At 40.6% G+C, this 22,571-nt stretch overlaps 1 protein-coding gene across 5 annotated transcripts in view; it reads left to right on the forward strand.

Moving 5' to 3' along the window:
- Positions 1–22,571, forward strand: part of PARD3B (par-3 family cell polarity regulator beta) — a 1,059,813-nt gene that overhangs the window by 739,129 nt on the left and 298,113 nt on the right. For all 5 annotated transcript variants that reach the window (XM_047720837.1, XM_047720838.1, XM_047720840.1 and 2 more), the window contains 2 exons: positions 11,779–11,985; positions 12,720–12,957. In XM_047720837.1, the coding sequence (XP_047576793.1) occupies positions 11,779–11,985; positions 12,720–12,957 (445 nt within the window). The remainder of the gene's footprint in view (positions 1–11,778; positions 11,986–12,719; positions 12,958–22,571) is intronic.

The following is a 22,571-nucleotide window of genomic DNA, read 5'->3' on the forward strand; positions in this document are numbered from 1 at the left end:
TTTCCTTTCCTCCAGGAGCTTCCCTGAGATGGACTGCAGCAGCATCTCCATGTTCTCTGAAATTTCACTACAGTCTGGCAAGAATTTCGGTACAAGAAAGATTGATCATAGACTTCCCCAAGTGGGAGTTATTAATGGAAATGCCACCTTCTTGTAACCTTGTTTCCTGCTGGCAGGGGCTCCTCAGGCTGAGTTATAGGGAAATTCCAGCATATTGTCAGATTTCACAACAACATTAAGTGGGACTTCCTTTTCATATTTGCCACCTCATTTATTTTGTGTGCCCCCATGTTATTAGTTTTACTGCCCATTAATCATTATGTATTACACGATATAATAAAGTGTGCTTTAGAGGAGATAGCATCGGGTCTGGCTGTGGTAGTCACAGCTTAGCCATGCCAGGAGGAAGCTTGTGGGTGGCAGGCAGTGCCCCTGTCCTATCCATTCACAGAGACACTTCCAGGAGCACCTCTTTCTTCTCAGGTAGACTAGCCCACGTTTCTTCTGCCTTTCCCAGTTGGTCAGAGAAATGTCTAAGGCAAGTAGCTCTACTCACTGTAAGGAAAGATGACTAACCACACTAAAAATGTTTTAGAAGAAATTGCTTCACAAAAGCCTGAAATCGGAATTGTTAACAGGAAGAAAGTGAAGACCACAATATTTTATTTGCAGTGAGTTCCATTACCATATAATAGAGCAGTCTTCTGCTCCTTAATTTATCCTATGTATTTCTTCTATGTTCTCTTTTCTCAAAATACCAATATTACTAAGCCCTTCTGCTGGTGAAAAACTTGTAAAGGAGTCCCATTGCCCTCCTGCTGCAGTTTCACATTTTCAGCCAGAGTTCAAGGTCCTTCATATCTTCCTTTACCCCGACTTCTTTCTCACCAATCCCCAATATAGTCCCTTTCCCTTACCAGTCACTCCATCCATCCTATATCCCCACCACCAAAGAGACATAACGGGTTTTTCCTCAAGTATTTCCTCCTTTGTGGATGACCTGCTCACCTCCTACTTTTCCTGCCTGTCTGATTCATCCTCAAGGATGAGTCTTGCTTTGTTCATGTAGCATTAGCTAGTGACCGAGGATCAGGGTGTTTTGTCCTCTTTGTATTTTCATATGTCCACACTGCTCCAGCCCGGAATTATGCCATTTGTCAACGTCCTTGGTTCTGTAGTGTTCAGTATTATCTGTTGCCTCATGACCCCAAAGGTCTATGGCACTGTCTGGTTTGTCATTTTGTTGATGGTGTAACATGTTGGTCTGAGGGAGAAGAATCACACGGCTCTTTCCTTGGCCCAGGCATGGGCATTCCCATCGAGTGATTTTAGCATTTGGTTTCTGTATGGAAAATACCTCTGTAAGAAACAAGGTTTTTGGGCTATTGGAAGAAGTGAAGGGTATAGAAGATAATTTGAAAAGTGATGAAAAGTCTTAAACAATACAAAAATAATTCATTTTGAATCAAGAGTGAAAAGTCAAAGCTAATGATGCCATAGGCCCCTGGTATATGGCTATGGAACAGAAATCCTCTTGGCATTCTGCTGGTTGTAAAGAAATCCTCCTAATGAGTGTAAACATTGCTCATAAAAGAAGACATATGGCACAAACTAATGTTTACCGAATACTTATATGTGCCAGGCATCATGTTTGGGCTCTGCCCAGAGAGTCCCCCTAACTACCCGGTAAAGAAGGTGCAGTCATTTTCTCTGGTTTACAAATTTTACAAATTTGTCATTGTAACAAACTGTAAAATGTATAACAAATTTACAAATTACAAAATTTACAAATGAGGAAATTGAGTCACAGAGGGATTGAGAGCATCGAAGGTGACATAATTAGTGTAGATTGGAACTGGAAAATGAACCTAAGTGGTCTGATGCCAGACTGGTGCTTATTATAGCATTGCTCTAAAGATTAAATTATTACTGGATGACGAAGAAGCAGCTAATTAGTGGAGTGAAGAGATAACATGGTACCCATTGGACATACCACTTCTGCGGAACCCAGAAGTCAAACGTTTTTATTTTCTAGAGTTTGGGGATCTGTATATATCCTCAGATGGATCCCTCACAAATGGGAAGGGACTTATATTCATTATCTAGTGTTATCACTTCATGTGTGTCTATCTTTGCTCAGCACACAGATGATAACATCTTGGAGGAAAGTAGGTACCTTATCTTGTATTTCTGAGGCTTCAAAAACAGTGGGAGGAGCTTAATTCCTGGGTTGTTGAGGTAAAGAAAGCCTTGTAGAGCATCCCAGTGGCTTTGCCAAGTCAGAAGGCCAACATTTCTTTGTCTGAAAACTCAGGGAATTTTAAAAGGAATGGGAAGAGAATTGAGTTGAGTGGTTGTTCTGAGACTTACATGAGATAAGAAACATCAAGAATGGTTCTCAAGTCATCAGGAAAAGGGAAATCATAAAATATTATTGAGAATTGTCCAAATTCACATTAAAGTACAGAATTCAAAATATCTGCAACAGATAGCTGTTTCTTCAGTCAAGCATCAGCTGAAGTGATAGGCTTGGGTTTAAACATGGGGACCCATAGAAGATAGAAATCTTGAAACTCAAGAATGACTCTCCCTCATGACATAAGCAGCTCATGACATAAGCAACAAGTAGACACCATCACCTCATACCTGTTACAATGGCTGTTAGCCAAAAGACAAGAGGTGGGATGTGGGAAAAAGGGAACCCCCGTGCACTGTTGGTGGGAATGTAAATTGGCACAGCTACTATGGAAAACAATATAGAGGTTCTTCAAAAAATGAAAAATAGAGCTACTGTGTGGCCTAGCAGTCTCTCTTATGGGTATCTACCTGAAGGAAATGAAATCGCTATTTTGAAGAGGTATCTGCACTCCTGTTTTCATTGCCACATTATTCACAATGGCCAACTCATGGAAACAACCCAAACGACCATCAGTAAAGAAAGAGATAAAGAAAATACCGCATGAATATACAAGGGAATATTACCCAGCCATAAAAAAGATGGAAATCCTGCCATTTTCAACAGCATGGATGGATCTTGAGGGCATTATGCTAAGTTAACATAAGTGAGAGAAAGGCAAATATTATATGATCTCACTTATATGTGGAATCATAAAAAGCTAAATTCATAGAAATAGCAGAATGGTGGTTGCCAGGACCCCAGGGATGGGGGAAATAGGGAACATTAGTCAAAGGACCCAACTTCCAATTATAAGGTAATTAAGTTCTGGGAATCTAAGTGCAACATGGAAACTATAATTAACAATTCTGTATTGTATAGTTGAAAGTTGCTAAGAGAGTGGATCTTAAATTTTCTTTTTTTTTTTTTTAAGATTTTATTTATTTATTTGACAGAGAGAAATCACAAGTAGGCAGAGAGGCAGGCAGAGAGAGAGAGGAGGAAGCAGGCTTCCTGCTGAGCAGAAAGCCCGATGTGGGGCTCAAACCCAGGACCTGGGATCATGACCTGAGCCGAAGGTAGCAGCTTAACCCACTGAGCCACCCAGGCGCCCGGATCTTAAATTTTCTTACCACACACACCAGAAAATGGTCATTACGTGAGGTGATAACCTTCTTGTGATAATCAATTGACAATATATATATGTATATCAGGTCATCATTTATACCCCTTAAACTTTCACAATGTTATGTATCAATTATATCTCAATTAAAAAATGATACGGTGTTTACCCACCAAAAAGTAAAAGTGTAGACTCACAGGAAACAGTTCATTTCTCCAAACTCCGGCCTTGTCTGAGAAGCATTCATTCTAGAGTCTACCCTCACTGAGATGGATAGTGAGTGAAATAACTCCCATTACGTAAGTTATTTTGTCTTGTCCTCCCACCTTCCTTCATTTGAGCTCTCTCTGGATGTGAATGTACAAGTGAATTTGGGTAAAATCATTGGTGTATGATATGATCTCACGTTGTATAAGAAAGAACTTCGGAAATTATAAAGCAACAAGGAAGTGTTTGTTACTATTATACTTATCCTCTGTTACCTTTATGACCAAGCACCGTTCTGAGCCATAAAACAACTCAATAGACACTCATTGATAAATGACTTAATTCTGGCTTGATACTTTAACATTAGATTGAAATCTTACTTAAAATATATCCATAGAGAGATTGTTATTCATATCCACACCAAACTGAAAAACACACTTTCTATCAGGTCTATAAATAACTCAGTCACTGAGAATTTGAAGTCTTTTTTTTTTTTTTTTTGAGTACAGTCAGCTATCAAAAGGGGAGAAAATAGTAAAGCAAAAGTGCAAAAATAATGTTTGACCCTAAAAAATACAGGTACTCAATTAAATAACATCATGTAAAAACATCTTTCTAAGTCTCCATCCAAGAAATCAATCAGTTTGACCTTTTAGTTATGCTAATGGTTTTAAAGAGACTTATTAGAATTCTTTATGTTGTACTTTATTTTGAGAGTACTATAGTAGATAACCACATAGAGCAGAAGCCACTCAACAATCAAAAGCAGAAGAAAGATGTGCTGTGGAAGCAAACCGTACAAAGAGTAAATGGTAAAAGGAAAGGGTGGGGCGGTGAGTGGAATCACAGACGCAATTTGTGTTCAGAGTGAAAGCCTGTTCCCAAGGTACAAAAGAAGGAGCTGGAAGACAAATAAGGGTGTTCTTGCAGTGGTTAAAAACAAGACTGAAGTTGCGCTCAAAGGAGGTAGAAATGGCAGAAAAGGTTAATATTACAAGAAGAGAAGTTAAGCAAAAGGAATGACTAGTATAAAAAGGTGAAACACAGAGAAGATGAATGAATAGTGATGGCTAGGACAGAAATTATTAAGCCCTTGAAAGTGACACCAAAGAACCCAAGGGCTGTACTAACAAAGAAGATTCTGAGCGCTTTGAGGAAGTGAAGCAACACGGAGGTGTGTTTCTCCCAATAAAATTTGGTTCCCCCTCCCCGTCCTGGAGAAAAGGGGCATCCATGTGCTGTAACCATCCTTCACCTTCACCTTCATTTATCCCTACAACAAATATTTGTGTAGGACTTCCCTGTGCTGAAGAGACCAAGTCAACAGGACTAAGAAAGTGATGGGTGGCATTTATCAACCCTATTGATCCTGTTTCATAGGTGGAAAAGCTTGCTACTTTAGACAGTTTATTGGACTCTCAAATAAGCCTTTTATTCCCCCTCAATTAAATAATAAAATTAGTTTTGATTTGTTTTGTTTCCTTTACTTAACCATATTCCTTTTGGAGACGATGCTATTTATCCAATTTTTAAATTAATTATTATTTTGAATGCCAATTGTGAGTCGTTGTTGTTGTTGTTGTTGTTTTAGTTAGGTAAGAGTTTTCCTAATAAGCTAGATAAGAGGGAATGCAAGAGATCACAACAAACAGCTCTTGGGAATGGGTTTGTCTGAGTTCTTTAGTCGTCTCAGTGGAATCTACCCAGAAATATGGTTCTATATAGATATTTTTAAATAATTTACCCATTAAATTGAACCAGACTCCAGTCCCTTATCCACAAAAGAGATAATAAATGGAAAAAGGTGTCATAAGAATGTTTTTGGTGCAGTAAATTCACTGTTCTTTACGTTGTTGCCCATCATCTGAGTCCAGGAAAGGATCCAAAATCAGACATAAGATTTCAACTTTCAGTTTGTAAGAGAATGAACTTCCAGTAACAATGAGCTTGTGTAACAGCACGTGGCAAAGATTTGAAGACTTCAGGAGGGCCATGCCCACACTCATCATCAAAGCAATGTGTTTTATTTGTTCACCTAATCTTCCCATATTTTCTCTAGATATTTTCATTTTAAAATAGACAATGTTTGGAGACAGAGTAGGAGAGATTATGCAAATGTATGAATCTTAATGAGAAGTTCATTATTGAATATTTGACATGAATTTCAAGAAATGATGAAAGACCCTGGGATTTACGAGACTTAAAAGAAAAATCTCTGCTCCTAGAGAACTTGGAAATTGCCAGTAAAAGAACTGAGACCCAAATGACAGCAGATAATGTATAAACCAGATTACATTATGCCCTATGGTAATGAATAGGGAACAGGACCCAGTGATAAGCTTGGAATGATGATCAATATTTGGAATACTGAGATAGGCAGGAAGGTAATTAGGCCCATTATGGACATAGTTAGCACAGATAACATAATTTGGGAGATTATACATTTGGATATTACGGGGAACTTTTTTTCCTAGGCTAATGGATTTGCAATGATATCTATTCAAGCACATAAGACATTTTGCCTCTAGGGAAACTACTAAAAAAATCAAATATACAAAATTTTCAGTTAAGTGTAATCTAAAATAAAAAGCAGGATATATTGGAGAATAAAGTGGTGTTGTGACTTCCTACTTGGAATTTATAATAGTTTTTCATTCAAAGAGTTTTAAGGCTATTAATTTCACATCACAACTCCCCATGAAGCAAGTAAAGCATTTCTATTGTATTTGCCCAAGTTCATTGCTCATAATACAGCAATGCCAAATTGATAATGAAAGCAAGCTATCTTGCCGAATTCCCGGTCTTCTTAAGTTTCATGCTGTGACCCCTGAATAGCATTGCAATCATTCTCATCCCCAATTTACTAGTGGGCACAATTCCTCTATTTTAGAGGGAGGAACACTAACTTAATTAATTTTCACTAAGTGCCTTGAGGGCCATTGATGTTATTGAAATGTGCAAATTAATACATTATTTATTCTTAATTTGTCATAAGTATTTATTAATTATAAAGCTCTAGCTGGGAGAAAAACTTGCCACATATACAAAAGTGAATACCTTCCCCAAAATAATTCCTTATGTTCTAATAAGAATGTATTGGAAGCAATTTCATCAATAATGGAAGATCCAATTACTGGTCTTCTGGATTAAGGCATTCTCTTATTGCAAGATTTTAATGCTAGGACGGGATGTTCAAATATTGCCAGTGAAATCTCAAGACTAATTAAATGATTACAGCCTTAAGGAAAGGGCAACCGAGACTCCCCTCAGTCTTCCCAATGATAGTCTCTATATGCAGTGAACAGATGTGGACATATACCCTATTTCAAAAGAAAAAAAAATCTAAGGAGTTGTTTAAAAAAAATCAGTTCAACTTTTGAATAAAAAAGAAATGATGCTATCTCTTTAGGAAACCCTCGTCAGCGTTTTGCCGAAGGAATGGTTGTAGTTAAAAATGCGGTGATGGAGGGACACCTGGGTAGTGTAGTCGGCTAAGCATCTGACTCTTGGTTTTGGCTCAGGCCTAATCTCAGAATGGTGAGACCGAGCCCCAAGGGGGGCTCCATGCTCTGTGTGGCGTCTGCTTGAGTTTCTGTGTCCCTTGTCCTCTGCCCCTCCCCCAGCTCGCACGCGTGTGCATGCTCTCTCTCTCGTTCTCTCTCTCTCGTATAAGTAAATATAACTTAACAACAACAACAAAGAATACAGTGGGGGACCCAAACAAATGAATTCTGCTAGACCTTCACTTATTCAGATGTTTAGAGGTGACAGTAATTGTCACCACTGTTTTACGAGCATAGACCATGGGTCAGGTCCTCTTCCATGCTTGTCCTACCGTCATTTTACAGATAAGGAAACTGAAGCATGGAGGGGTTAATAACTCAGGAAACGAGTGGCAGAGTTGTTGGCATGTCTCACAGCTTCTCCTCTTACTCACTATTGACAATACTCCAGACTTCTGTTCTCTGTTATCCTAATCACCTGCCTGTAGGGAACCAGCAGTGGTTTGCAGCCATGGGGCAAGGGCAGGAATCCAAGACTGAGTCAGGGAAACCGAGATCCACATCCAGACAGTCCTCCAGCAAGGACTTTCTGTTTTGTAACACATCGACATGGGACGTTCTCCCTAAGGTGGGGGCCGTGGTTTCCCAGGGTGTGAAATATCTGTTTTGCAGCGGCTCCTCTTGATTTAGACAGTAGCTCTCACGGCACCTGTTTCATGCCCATTTCTCACACAGAGAAGTCTTTGGTCCTTTAAATCCTTGCACCCATTTTCTTCCTAACACTGTATTTTTCTGGATGACAGGGAGTAGTGGATATGTCTCTGGCTTGGTGGACCAAAAGACATGATCCTGGAACTTCCCTCTACTGTTAGTGGGAAAGGCTTCTGAGACTCAGTCAAACCAGCCCTTCCTTCCTTTAGGAACAGATGAATCTTTGAAAGTGCTATAGCATCTTTAAAAAAAAGTCAGTGATATCTCTTTATGAGGACTTATTTTAAAGAAAAATTTGGCACAGGGAAATTTAAGAGAATATTTTTATTATATGACCTTGAGAATAATTTTTATCATGTAAGATCCCTCTTCTAGCACCCTTGATAACGGTTCTATCATTTGTTTAAAGAAGTTTGTGTATGTCAAGTTTGTGTTCTTTGATGGAAAGATGAGTTTTCTCAGAGAACATGGTCCTGGACATAGAAGCCATAAGTTAAAATAATAAAGCCTTACTAATAAAGTTAGAAAAAAGATTTATTCCCTGGCATTGGCAAGTAAGTGAGGTTGGCCTGGAAATCATTGAACAATCATATTAAGATTAGTTCTGTAGATGCTCAAAATGGGACAAGTAAATACTCAAATTTGGACAGAGTCCACCCATCCTGAGACTGATAACACATGGTAATCATAGATCACCCTCTCAGACAATTGCTTAAAATCAGCCACAGCCAATATCACATCCACTGCAGAGAAAATGTGAGGAGTCATCATATTTTGGGATGACTTCAATGGAATAGAATGACTGAGGTTTTGAATTTGATTAATTACTTTACATTATCCCTTCAGAGAGACCTCTACTTTTAATGGGAACCTAGAAAAAATATAATTGGTGTAAATGGTTAGGCTAAAAATAGACAGTGAATCTTCCCATTCTAAAAGCTACAGAATTTCCTAGCTAATGTCAATCTAAGTTTGAAATGGTGAGAGTAAGAAAAAGGGAAGAGGGATTAAATGTGCCCATTTATTGGAAGCCCTGGGACACCTAGAAGGGATGTGTAATCCTGGTCAAGGCCCACATCAGAGTCTTCGTTCACTTGGAACTTCAGTTCAATACCCCTGCGAATCCTTGCAAAGGCTTTCCAGCTTTCAGATTTCCCTCTCTCACATCAGCCTGCCATTGCTGCATCCTGTTGACTCCCCAAGAATAAATAGAAACAATCCTTCCAAGCCAGACAACCCCTGAGTTCACATTTACAACCCAGGAATCAAGCAGTTTTGCTTTTAATTTTATTATTACTACATCCAATACAGCTAGGTTGTAATTTTGGCCAATGTCAGTTGATGCTTCTAATTTGTGGCTTCTATTTATTTTTGTAAAGTGAATTAATTCCTGGCTCTATTAATCCAGCAAAATCCATGAATCCTTAATGTTCAGTTTGCTTAGAATGAGTCACAGTGTATTTGTTCCTTCTCAAATATGACTTCTTGCTGAGCGTTGGATGAGCTCCTCTTAGATAGCGTGCCTTATATCTTGGATGATTTATTCACTTTCATGTTCCGTAGAATTTACTGCAAACGGTTGACATGAATACTTACAGTTTGGGCTCTAATATAATCTCTTGGATGGCAATTAATAAATAAAAGATGGTTACTATTGTTGACAGAGGAGCTAAGCTTTCTCAGATAGCGTTCTTCATCTTCTTGTTTTCACCAAACTTCACGTCAGACATCCTGAGGGGTTGATGGTGTAAAATATTTTCTGTAAACTCCAAAGCTTTTACTGTTGCTTCAATACCCCAAACCTCTATGTTGCCTTTTGTTTTCTTGTCAGAAACAATCTTATCCAATTTCTGTTTCTTCAACTTGCCTTCCTTCCTGAGAATATTAGAAGGATGCCTCTTTTTGAATTTAGTAGCAACATAGTCTCAGTGTTTATGACTTGCAAGTAGCATCTGAAATCTGTCCCTGAAATTTCTTGTAATTTTTTTTCGCTCAAGCTCATCTCGGTTGCATTGATCCAAGATACACTGTCGCCTATAAAATGCAGTGTTTATTGTCATCATGTATGTTGTCCAAAGTGCAGAATTGCCTCCTGTAAGTTAATGATGAAAGCAGAATTATAGGAACATCTGATCTTTGTAGTTTGCCTACTTGGCCAATCTCACGGGACTAATCTAGACTGATGATCTTCTTCTAGAGATGAGGACTCTGTGGGCCAGTTTAAGTAGCTTGACTCTAATCGAACTGAGGGCAGAGGCCAAGTTTCTCTTTAGAGCAGAAATGCTGGAGTGAGGCTGCCTAATGACATTCCTGGTTCTGACGCAGAGTGAGTGTGTAATTTTACAGCCGTTATTTCTCTGTTCTGTGCGTGAGTTCTCTCATCTATAAAATGGGATTAACAATAATAACTGTCGGGATTATAGGAAGGTAATACAGGTAAAGCACTTAGAATAGGACAAAGCTTGTCCTGCCATGTTAGCTATTAGAATTATTATTATTCTATGTTGAACATATGGAAAAGAGGCATTGAGTAAGGTACTTTATGTACATAATCCTTAGTATGTACTCAATCTGTATCTGTCGAAAAACTGCAAAGTAGTTTATTCCCAGAAACGCAAATGTGGCCTCCGTGTGGTAATAACCTCCTTCACAACTGGAGAGGATCATGAGATGTCGCCCCAGTGGAAAGGGGCCCGATAGAATTATTTCCATCTTTAAAATAATCTTCGTGCCGCTGGTATTTAGATAGCCTAATCCTGCTACAGACAACCAGAAAGCCTGACTGTGGCTGGGAATGGAGGTCACGGCATGGGGGAAGGGGGCAGCTACAGGGCCAAATGGTGCCAATGAAAGATATTATATATTGGAAAACAAATTACTAGAATTCACTTAGGTTTTGGGTTTGTTTGTTTGTTTGTTTGTTTGTTATTACATATTACACTTAAAAATTACCCCTTTTCTAGATACCCAAATAGAAATACAGTTTTGGACAATAAGCATTGACACAGAAAAGTTATTTTCTTTCTTGCTTTGCTTTATTTATTTATTGACTAAATGAATTGCATTCATGATATATTAATAGCCACTAGAGTGAAGTGTTTAATCATAAAAATTACAATCACTTCAATGTTGATTTCTATGCATAGTATGTTACTCAATAATCACAAAAATGATCATGGAAGTGGTAGAAGGTACCGTGTAGGGGCACCTGGGTGGCTCAGTCAGTTGAGGTTCCGATTCTTGATTTCAGCTCAGGTCATGATCTCACGGTCATGAAATTGAGCTCTGCATTGGGCTCTGTGCTCAGCAGGGAGTCTGCTTGAGACTTTCCCTCTCCTTCTACCTCTCCCCTCTCCAAAGCTTGCTTGCTCTCTCTCTCTCTCTCTAAAAAATATATCTTTAAAAAGCCACAATGTAGGGAATACTTTGGATGGGCACTGTGAGAGAAGCCCTCTTGATCTTAGATGCTCTGTGTGTGTGTGTGTGTGTGTGCATGTATAATCTCTATAGACTGCTAGAAACGTTCAAATTCAAAGATATCTGTGTATGGGCATATATACACACAGGCATATTTATATAGTATTTGTTATCATTTTAAATCTTACCACAACTTCACAAAAAAAAAAAAAAAAAAGGAAACTAGGTTTCCAAGAACTCAAACCACTTGGTCAAGGTCACGAAAAGTTGGCAAAGCTGGGGTCAAACCCCAAACCCCACCCACTCCAAAACCCCCCTTTTTAAAGATGCCCAAACAAATATTTTTGGAACAGCAGACTTTTCCACTACACCACACCATGCCTCATTGGGGAAAGGGTCAATTTTTGCCCTTTCTTTTCCAGACTCTCCAAGCAAAGATTTCGGTCCAACTCTGGGTTTGAAAAAGTCCAGTTCCTTGGAGAGCCTCCAGACTGCGGTTGCTGAGGTCAGGAAGAACGAACTTCCCTTCCACAGGCCCCGGCCGCACATGGTCCGCGGCCGCGGCTGCAACGAGAGTTTCCGGGCAGCCATTGACAAATCCTATGACGGACCGGAAGAGCTCGAAGCCGGTAGGACGAAGGGCCTCCTTACCCGGTTTCTTCATCTCATTATCATCCGCGAATCGTAGCCAAGGGTGTGTGCTTAATGACAAAGAAAAATGATTTAAGGCTCACAGTTATATTTTTGATATTAAAAGTAATTCATTTTCCTGATATGTTTTGCCCTTTGGCTTAACGAACGCGGAATTGGCTGACACAATATGCAATTTATTCGACAGCGCAAACGCTAAAGAAATGTCCCCTTTCACTTTCCTACAAGGACCAACTGTCATTTGCCCTTAGGCTGGGAGCACTAAGTATGCATTTCTTGACATTCTTATTCGAGTCATTAGAAGCAGCCTCAACCTGAGGACTGACTGCGTTAATTGGGTAAAAGCAGTTGGGTTACATGTGTCCTCAGAAACCTCTCCTGGAAATAAACTCGCCCTGTTTGTTTGCCAGCACGTGGGCTCTCGGAGCCAATCGAGGTTAACAAGCTGTCTTTCAGAGATATCGTGTTGTGCCAGGGATCAAACCTTTCATACCACTCGCTGAACCACCCACTGCTCCCTCCTCCCCACAGGAAACCTTACTTGAAGTAACCAGATTTAGGCAGTTGTCTCTTCAAAGGGTACGAGTAGCCACATGCAAGGGTAGAACTCTGGCATGGTTCCTTCATCCCTCTGTATTTTACATTTAACTTTTCTTGATACACTAACCGTGAGTGCCCCTGACCACATGTATTGATTTTTCTCTCCGCACAGACGGTCTGTCTGATAAGAGCTCTCACTCCGGCCAAGGGGCTCTGAGTTGTGAATCTGTCCCTCAGGGGAACCCTGAGCTGGAGGACGGGGAGCAGAAAGCCAGGAAAATCAAAAAACCGAAAGAGAAGGAGAAGAAGAAGGAAAAGGGCAAACTGAAAGTCAAGGAGAAAAAGCTGAAAGAGGAAAATGAAGACCCAGAGAGGAAAATAAAGAAGAAAGGGTTCGGTGCCATGCTGAGGTATGGGCGTGCTGTGAAGGCACAGTGGGCCTTGTCTTGCTTTTTGGTTTTTCCCGGTGAAATCGCTCATCTGTGTGTATCCAGAAAACAATGGCAAGTGTTCCCTCCTTTTTAGCTAAGTGCATAAAAATCTCAACTGCGAAGGCACTTGTTCCTTGCCTGCAGAAGCAGAAGGAGCCTTCCTGGGTGGCCCCCGAGGCTTCCCGGGATGATAGGAGGCTGTGATCAGTTTGCTGTGAACCAAAGGCTGATGCCTGGTAGAGGCACGGGCTGTGCTTGCAGCCCTTGGTTTATGCGGTGGATTAAATGCGTCTTCAGTGTAGGGAAAGCGAGAGGTGAGAGGGAGTCCCCCACCACGGTGTGTATGACACCCCTGGTGACTTAGAGAAGACAGAGTAGACGGACGTCACTCAGCCGCCCCTGAACCAGAGGTGTGTGGCCAGGCCTGTGAGCACGTTAGCACCTGCAGAAGCTAGGAGTGGTCAGTGGAGAGGTCACTGCATCTAGGGTCAGAGCACCCCATCCTCAGTCCATGACCCTGCCCGGCTTCATGGGTTGCTTCACTTCCCCAAGCCTTCCTCTCTTCACTTTAACAGTGAGGCTGGGCATGTCCCCAAAGGGCACAATCAGAAACCAACTTTGGCTCCTGTCCTACAGCTAATTCCAAATGTGCTTTGTTGATGCTGAAACAATGTCCACGATTCAGTGACGTCACTCCAGCCGATGGCTTTCTGGTCACTTTGGGTATTAAAACAACCTCTGCCTCGGAGTCTAAAACGCCAGTCTAATGTTAACCTAAACTTCCCCTCCCTGCCCCTGAGGTCTCTACCCCAAGGTGATGTGGGGGCAAGATCCCACCTTCTCCTGCTTCTCAGTCTCTGGACCCAGGGGGAAGGGTAGGGCAGTTTTAGAACCAGGGTGGAATTCCTCTCCACCAATCCTGCCATAGTGATGTCCCAACCAGCCTGACATGTTCAGATTTCTTCAGGGCAGGGTCCAGCCCTGTTTTGTGCCTCCCCAGCTCTGGAGCCACAAGCCAAACCCAAGCTTGCATGCATGGGGAAGGAAGAGGGGCAGTGAGTGTTTGCGTCTCAAGCAAATGGGGAAGATGACCATCTCCCTTCATACAACTGCCTTCAAATTCTCTCAGGGGTCATCTTGCAGACTCCTCACTTACTTTATTGGGGGAAATGGGGGGAAGCAGCCCTTTCCATTATTTTCTTTGCTCTTACAACTTTCCATCACAGAGAATCTCTCTCTCAATCTCTGTCCTTCTTTTATCCAGGGCTGAAGGTGAGGGATGGGAGGTGATGTTGGCTACCTCTTAGTCAGCTCTTAGGAGATATCTCTCTCAAGAATACTGGGTGGCTGGGGTGCCTGGGTGGCTCAGTGGGTTAAGCCTCTGCCTTCGGCTCAGGTCATGGTCCCACGGTCCTGGGATTGAGCCCCATATCTGGCTCTCTGCTCAGTGGGGAGACTGCTTCCCCCTCTCCCTCTGCCTGCCTCTCCGCCTACTTGTGTGATCTTTCTTTCTCTCTCTCTCTCTCTCTCTCTCTCTCTGTGTCAAATAAATAAATAAATGAAATCTTAAAAAAAAAAAAAGAATACTGGGTGGCATTTGTCATCAGATGTTTTTAGTTTGGGTTTTTTTTTTTAAGATTTTATTTATTTATTTTAGAAGGAGAAAGACACAAGTGTGAGAGGGGGAGGAGCAGAGTTGGGGGAGGGAGTCTCAAGCAGACTCCTCACTGAGCACAGAGCCTGAAGCAGGGCTCAGTCTCATGACCCTGAGATCACAACCCCAGGCAAAACCAAGAGTTGAATACTTAACCGACTAAACCAGCCAGGTACCCCAAGTTTGGGATTTTCAATGAAAATTTTCAGACAGAAACAGAAAGCTCTATTCTGTATCTGTTATTCATATGTAATATATGAATATAAATATAATCTGTTATTATATATGAATATGGAAAGAGAGACTCATTGAAACTGCAAAATCACATTTAGGCAACACAGATAATATTGATAGCAGTAGGACACATCTCAATAAATGCTGGTTTGTTTTTCCTGGTGGTCTCTATAGACTTTGTCTTCCCATTTGACATTTTGAATGTTAAACTTGCCCTTTTTCCAGGTAATTATTATGATTGCCAGAATTTGCGGGCTATGCTTTAACGATCTGATAATAATGACACACACAATCCAAATATGTAGATGGGAATTGCCTTTGAATTTATGGAGGTCAGAGGTTAAACAGGACAGGCTCTGCATGTGGAATGCTAAATTCAATCCCAGCTCTTCCTGTTATCTATCTAGGTAGCATTCGGCATACTGTTCAATCTGTGTGCCTCAGTTTCCTCATCTGAAAAATGGAAATAATAATAGAATATACCATTATTATGGGAATTATATGTGTTTAGTTACATGTAACATGCTTATAGAACAGCACCTGGCAAGAAATACACATTCAATAGATGTTGTGGTAAGCAGAATAAAGGCCCCTTAAAGATGTCCATAGCGTAATCCTTGGTACCTGTGAATATGTCATGTTGCATAGCAAAGGAGAGTTAAGGTACAGATGGAACTAAGGTTGGGGATCATCTGACTTTAAGATAAAGATGATCATCCCAGATTCCCCCCATGACCCAAAGTAATTATGAGAAGCCTTAAAAGTAGAAGAGAGGCCTGCCTGGGAGGCTCAGTGGGTTAAACCTCTGCCTTAGGCTTGGATCATGATCTCAGGGTCCTGGGATGGAGCTCCATATCAGGCTCTCTGCTCAGCGGGGAGTCTGCTTCCCCCACCCCCCGCCCCCTGCCTGCCTCTTTGCCTACTTGTGATCTCTGTCTGTCCAATAAATAAATAAAATCTTAAAAAAAAAATAAAAGAGGAATATATGACTGAAGAAGAAAAATACAGAGGAATGCAATGTTGCCAGCTTTGAGATGGAGGGAGGTGGCCATGAGCCAAGGAATGAGGGCAGCCTCTAGAAGTTAGAAAGGGCAGAGGAGGGGATTATGTCTAGAGAGCCTCTAGGAAAGAACCCAGCCTACCAAATCCTTAACTTCAGCCCACGTCTGTTGTTTAAGCCACTATGTTTAAGATACTCTTTTACAGCATCAATAGAAAGCTAACATAGTTATTATTGGTAGTACTTCTACAATATCGTGGTAATTTATAAGAAAACAAGTTCCTCTTTAAGGTGTTAAAGAAAAAACAAAACAGATTTAACTAGAGTGGTCTACATATATAAAAACTATTAAAGCTTCACATATCCCATTTTTCTAGAATATTTTTTTTTAATTTTTTTTTTTTTTTTAATTTATTTGACAGAGATCACAGGTAGGCAGAGAGGCAGGCAGAGAGAGAGGAAGGAAAGCAGGCTCCTTGCTGAGCAGAGAGCCCAATGCGGGGCTCGATCCCAGGACCCTGGGATCATGACCTGAGCCAAAAGCAGAGGCTTTAACCCACTGAGCCACCCGGGGGCCCCCCATTTTTCTAGAATATTACTGAAGTAAGCCTTCACTCTATTTTTTGCTTCAATGACTCAATTTGGCCAATTCATACTCTGCTGCCAGAATATAGAGCCCATTCCTTCTGTTGTCCAATATACGCTGTATTTGCCCATGGTGGAAATCACACGTCCTAGATCCTTTAGACATTGAGCAACTCCATTTTGTTTCCTTCTCCCGTTTTAGGAAAATTAAGATCTGAAAGGTGGTGTTTGATTTTATCTCCCGTGTAAAAATAGCAACTGTTTTCCATAGCCTTTTGCATCTGAGTGTGTGAGCATATTGGAGTTGCTGCTGCATGCACATTTCCAGCAACAAAGAACACAAAAACTGTTGCCATTAGCCAACAGATTTTGCTTTAATTCTCATCTGTTGCTCAGATGCTATTGACTTCGTTTCTTTCTTATTTAAAAAAAGATTGATTGCCTTAAGGTTCTCTAGAAGGTAGATGTGTGGCTTAAATATGTATCATTTGTTCCATTATCTGCATTTCACAGCCACTCTCCTGACGTGGAGCTTTAATGCAGGTTGTGCCATGGACAGTGGCACCTGGCCAAGGGCACGTGTGGGGACGAAAATCATCTCCCTCTCCTCACTGAGCTGTGCATCGCAAAAGTGTGAATGTGTTAGCTGTGGCTTTGCTCTGGCTTGTAACATGCTAAGTGTTGTGTGCTTTTCTAATATTAGCTGGTCCATTCATGTTAATGATATGTAGTCATAGACTTTAGCTCATTAGTTAATTTGACCTACTCCTGATCCTTTTGAAAAAATTATGGGGATCTCATTAATTTGTATCTTTAAATGTGCGGTCTGGTGCCAGTATGCTTAATGCTTTTCTTTCTTTTTTTGTTTTTAAGATTTTATTTATTTATTTGACAGACAGAGATCACAAGTAGGCAGAGAGGCAGGCAGAGAGAGAGGAGGAAGCAGGCTCAGAGCAGAGAGCCTGATGCGGGGCTCGATCCCAGGACCCTGGGATCATGACCTGAGCCAAAAGCAGAGGCTTTAACCCACTGAACCACCAGGCACCCCCTTTTCTGATTTCAGAATTACCTCCTCATAGAGTCAACTATGGCTCTGACACAAGCCGTGAATTGTTATGGAAAAATATGCAGCTCAAGAATCTACCAACTTTGTTAGTCTCCCTGAATCCTCTGTTTACCTGTTGTTGAAAGAGGACATTGGGAATCAAGATGCTTAAATTTTTTCATCACGTGTTGGCTTCCTTACGGCCTTGTGCTCTTCATGGCACTAGACTGTAGAGATAATGCCTGTGCCTCCTTGCGGCCAAAGGCTAAAGCCCAGACCCACTCAGTAGACAAGCCAATTGCCATCAGCCCCCAGCTGTTCTTCTGGGGTCTAGCAGATCTTTTCTAAGCACTGGAGAGAAATAGCCTTTGGCCAACAATATCTTGCCCAGTCTAGAGCAGAAAGCCCAGCATGAAGTCCCTAATTACTTAATTATTTAATAGCCATGTGGATCTTTGGTTCTTTTTTTTTTTTTTAAGATTTTATTTATTTATTTGACAGACAGAGACCACAAGTAGGCAGAGAGGCAGGCAGAGAGAGAGAGAGGGGGAAGCAGGCTCCCTGCTGAACAGAAAGCCCGATGTGGGGCTCGATCCCAGTACCCTGGGATCATGACCTGAGCCGAAGACAGAGGCTTAACCCACTGAGCCACCCAGGTGCCCTGGATCTTTACATTCCTTAAACTGATTTCTGTCCCAAGTCTGTGTTTAAAATCATTCTTTTATATCATATTTGCTGTTGCTTCCTTTTGATATTATAGGCCACTTCCCTGAACGCGCCCGATCTCTTCTGATATTATAGGCCACTCACTTCAGAGACCTTTGAATTATCTACTTGTGCTGCACCCTGAATGGAAAACCTTGCTGTTGATCAAGTACCTTTTCTATACTCTTTGTGTGCTTTGGTACCTAGGAGAATTTTGCATGGTAAATTCCTTTTTAATGGATTAACAAATAACAAAGTGCTACACTTGCCCATAGAGAGGTTCATCTCTGTTTTAAAAATTTGCCCATAGTTATTGACTAATAAACTATGTTGAATGCTTAGTCTTTGCCAAGCACCTTCATAATCAGTCTTCATTTACTCCATATTATTTACTGAATGCTTGTTTTGCATCAGGCAGTGTTCTAGACCCTAGGCATACAGTGATGAAGTCCTTGCTTTTATGGGTTTGTTGTTGTTTTGGGGGGGGGGTTAGTCTTAGGAAAGGAAGGAAAACTCAAAGACTTTTGAATTTCTTTTGGTGAGTTTAAGACAAAACAACGTGTAAAGTACTTGTAGCAAGGGATTTCCCAGGCAGAGGTGGGACACTGAGCTCAACTACCTCGAGGACAAAGCACTTCCTTGTCAGCTTGAGGGAATCAATAGTCAATTTATTTGGTGCTGAACGAGACATCCAGGCTGCAGCTCTTACGTGATTTGCATCCCAGTGAGGAGAAGAGAATAAATGCTAACTCAGGATGACTGAGATTATTTTGGACTCTAGTAGATGTTACAAAGAAGGTGAAGTCAGAGGGATGGTGTCCTCTTCCTCACAGTGACTCACTGCCTAACAGACTGTGCATCTGCCCAGGCCACACTGAATTTCAGCAGATTCGTTATCAGAACCTCTCATGCTGTGGTACTAAATGCCAAATCACTTTATGCCTACTCTTTTTGTATTTTTTTTATTTTTTTGCAGCATAGGAATATGAGGTTACATTTAAACCAACTTCACATAAAGCTGTAACAGAACACTAACCCAAATTGTGTCTGTTTTAGCATACAAAGCCCTATTGCACCTGAGGTAAACATTCTGAAGACACGTGGGCTTTAATCTAAAGGGCACACTCGATTTGCAGCTGTGTGTGTCCACTCTATTCCTCCTGGCCCATCGTTGGATTTTCCTTTTTTTTTTTTTTTTTTTAATGTAGGCTCCACACCCAGTGTGGGACTTGAACTCATGACCCTGAGATCAAGAGTCACATGCTCTTCTGACTGAGCCAGCCAGGGGCCCTGGTTGGATATTCTTCATTGTTTCTTCTCAAATCAGCTAACATAGGTGTACCTCAGGGATATGCTGGTTTAATTTCTACATAGAGAAGACTAAATTATGAGCCCTGATGGCATAGGGTTTTTTTAATAATCTAAAGGCACCAATTTTTTATATCTAAGCTTTGCAAGTGCTAAAACACTTATGTTTCATTTGTTTTATACTAAAATATAGTATTTTATCGAAACTAAGGCATCTCCATATGACATCTTGCTGTGGATCATTTTAAAAAGAACACTTCTTCACACACAGACACACACACACACAACACACACATACACACACACACACACACACACACAAACCTTTCTCCTCCACCACAAACAACAACCCAGACATCATCACCATTGAATTTATACTTAACCTACTTAAAAAACTGTCCGTTACAACCTCTGTGGCCTTTATGAATCCCTTTGAGTCATCTACTCAGCAGTGAATGGGGGATAATAACACATCCTCTCCCAGTTGTTGGGAAATTGAAGTTAATGTATGTAAGCAGAGCTGTCAGGATAGTGCCTGCCTTGGTAGGTTTTTCTTCTTGTCTTCCTGCATGGCCCCACTCAGCCAGCCAGCCATCAGCGTTTGACTTGGAGCCCCCTAAACTTCTGTTTCAATTCTGTAAATTTTTCCTCTAATTGCTATTTTGTGTTTCAGGTGAGCTTGCTCGGTTTTCTTTAGACTGGACAGTTTTGCTTAAAAAAGCTGTAAGAAGTCATGACATCAAGAAAATCATTCAATCCTTTCTATTTTATAAGCTTTGGGTCACTCCTTTCTAAATATAACCTTGAACTATTTTCAAAGGTTATCTCATCATTTGGTGGCATTGAATACAAATAGGAAGAGGACTCAGATGGAGGAACAGCCTTTTTTTTTTTTTTTTTTTTTTTTCTATCTTTTTCCTTCCTGTGTTTCAGACCAGAGTGAATGGATGGGTTTTGGGCTTGATATTCTCAATGTATGGCTCATAGTTCTTTCATTGGCTGCCTTGGAAGTTGTCTTATAATACATTACCCATAAAGATACATTTTGACTTGATTTTTAAATTAGGTTAGATAGAGACGGAATACTTAAATCTCCAGGGAGCATGACATCTGTCGTACATTTCTCCTCTTTACCTTGATCCCATAACGGCTGTTATAGGTCTCATGTACAATAAATGTAATGTGGCTGTGCCTGTCATTACTTCTTTCTAGACAGTGGCTGTAAAATGTCCGGGTATCCCTTCAGCTTTATGGGTATGAAGGGCAACCTGTCTAATATAGCCAGGCCAATGAAATTTTAACAGTCATTTCCCCAAAGGCAAAAGGCCAACAACAGGCTAGAGATAAGGTGCTTTGCTTCATGAAGTAGAGGCCAGCTTGAAATATGAAATTTCAGATGAAAAATGAAAGCCAAAGTAGGTCAAAGGTCTTAATTCAGCTGCAAGTTGTGTATGGAAATACATGGAAAACAGAGAACCTTACGGATCAGGGCAAAATGGCTGCATATATTAAGCCTGAGAGAAATATATGACCGGCAAAAAAAGAATTTACATGGCAAAGGCTACTCACAGGTGCAACCATCCGTCCTTCTCCCTGGCTCACCGTGATGGAGCGGGAAAGGAATAGAAGCCGAAGACATATTGAAATTTTGTTAGGCTCCTTTTTTGTCTTTTGGGTAACAGAATTTTCTCACCTCACAGTCCGTCTTAAATTATTTACTTTCTCTTTCACGATAAGAGCCATGAATATTTTGTCTCCTCATTTTGTTAATTTGCCAATTTCCCTCTGAGCTAAGTGCCCTAGCAATTTTAATTTTTCATTCGAGTTAGGAAGAGCAATGACCGCCCCCACTTTTTTTTTTTTTTTCCATTATTACTATCACAGGCCTGGGCTCAGAATGCTACTTTTTTATGACCAGCAGTGTTGAGCCCATAATGGAATTGCAAAGTAGAGAGTGTAATATACCGATATTGACTTCCATTAAACCCAGTGGTGTGATCGCTGATAATATTTATATATTTATGTATTATACATCCCAGCTTTTGTTCGTTTGCAACTAAGCACCAGAGAGGAAAATTAGCATCATAATAGGAATAGATTGCAGACAGGAGAATGTAAAGAAGTGGAGGGAGAGCCTCCATAAATAGGGCAAGGGAGACAAAATGATGAGGGTAGAGGCAAGTATGGTAACTAAAGAGTATAGATTAAATTTGGATCAGACACATTTAGGGTTGTGTGGCCAGCATTTATTTCTCAAGGGAAAGAAGACCCAGGGACAGACCGGCTGCTTGGCTGATAGGCTGGGAGTCTGAGTATGTAGACAAGTGAGCCACCGCAGTGCCCAGCGTGCAGAGTTTGTGTGGTGTCTGACTTCAGTAATTTTTTTCAGCTGTCATGCATGTCTGCAAATGTTTGTTTATCACTCTCTCTGTTTTCTTTGAGTATATGTTCATAGAGGGGCAAGGGGCATAGATGGGAGTTAATTAGTATACAAGTGTATGGGTAGCTTGTTTTCAAAATCGTTTGAAAAGCTGATTGCTGTTCATCACCTTCCCCTCCTACGGTATGGAATCCCGATTCCTCTGGAGCTCTGTTTATGGCTGTCCAAAGCAGGATGATTTCCTCGTACTTTTCATAATAACAAATGATCACATAGAGTGTCAACCAGAAGGCTGATTTGTTTAATTAGGGTTCTCTTCTTCCCTTAACATGCGTGCACAACTCCCATTAACGTTAATGCGAATTATGAAAGAGCACGAAGAAAAATAGATCCCTTTATCTCATTACTTTTCTTGGATAATGAGGTTTAGATTTGTTAACAGATCAGAACAAAAGTCCAGTGGAAAAAAAAAATTGGCTTAACTTTTAGAGAAATTGATATGCTACAAAGAACTTTCACAGGCACTAAAGTAGAAGATACACATTAATAAATAAACTTCATTAGCATTTAAGGTGAAATATAATCATTTAAAATGCTGGATTAAGAAAATGCAAAGGATTTCCTAATGGACCTATTTGCATACTCATATTAAATAACTAATAAAACATATTAACAGCAGGTT

Source organism: Lutra lutra, chromosome 3, assembly GCF_902655055.1.
Source record: "Lutra lutra chromosome 3, mLutLut1.2, whole genome shotgun sequence".
In the NCBI taxonomy this organism is placed as follows: domain Eukaryota; kingdom Metazoa; phylum Chordata; class Mammalia; order Carnivora; family Mustelidae; genus Lutra; species Lutra lutra.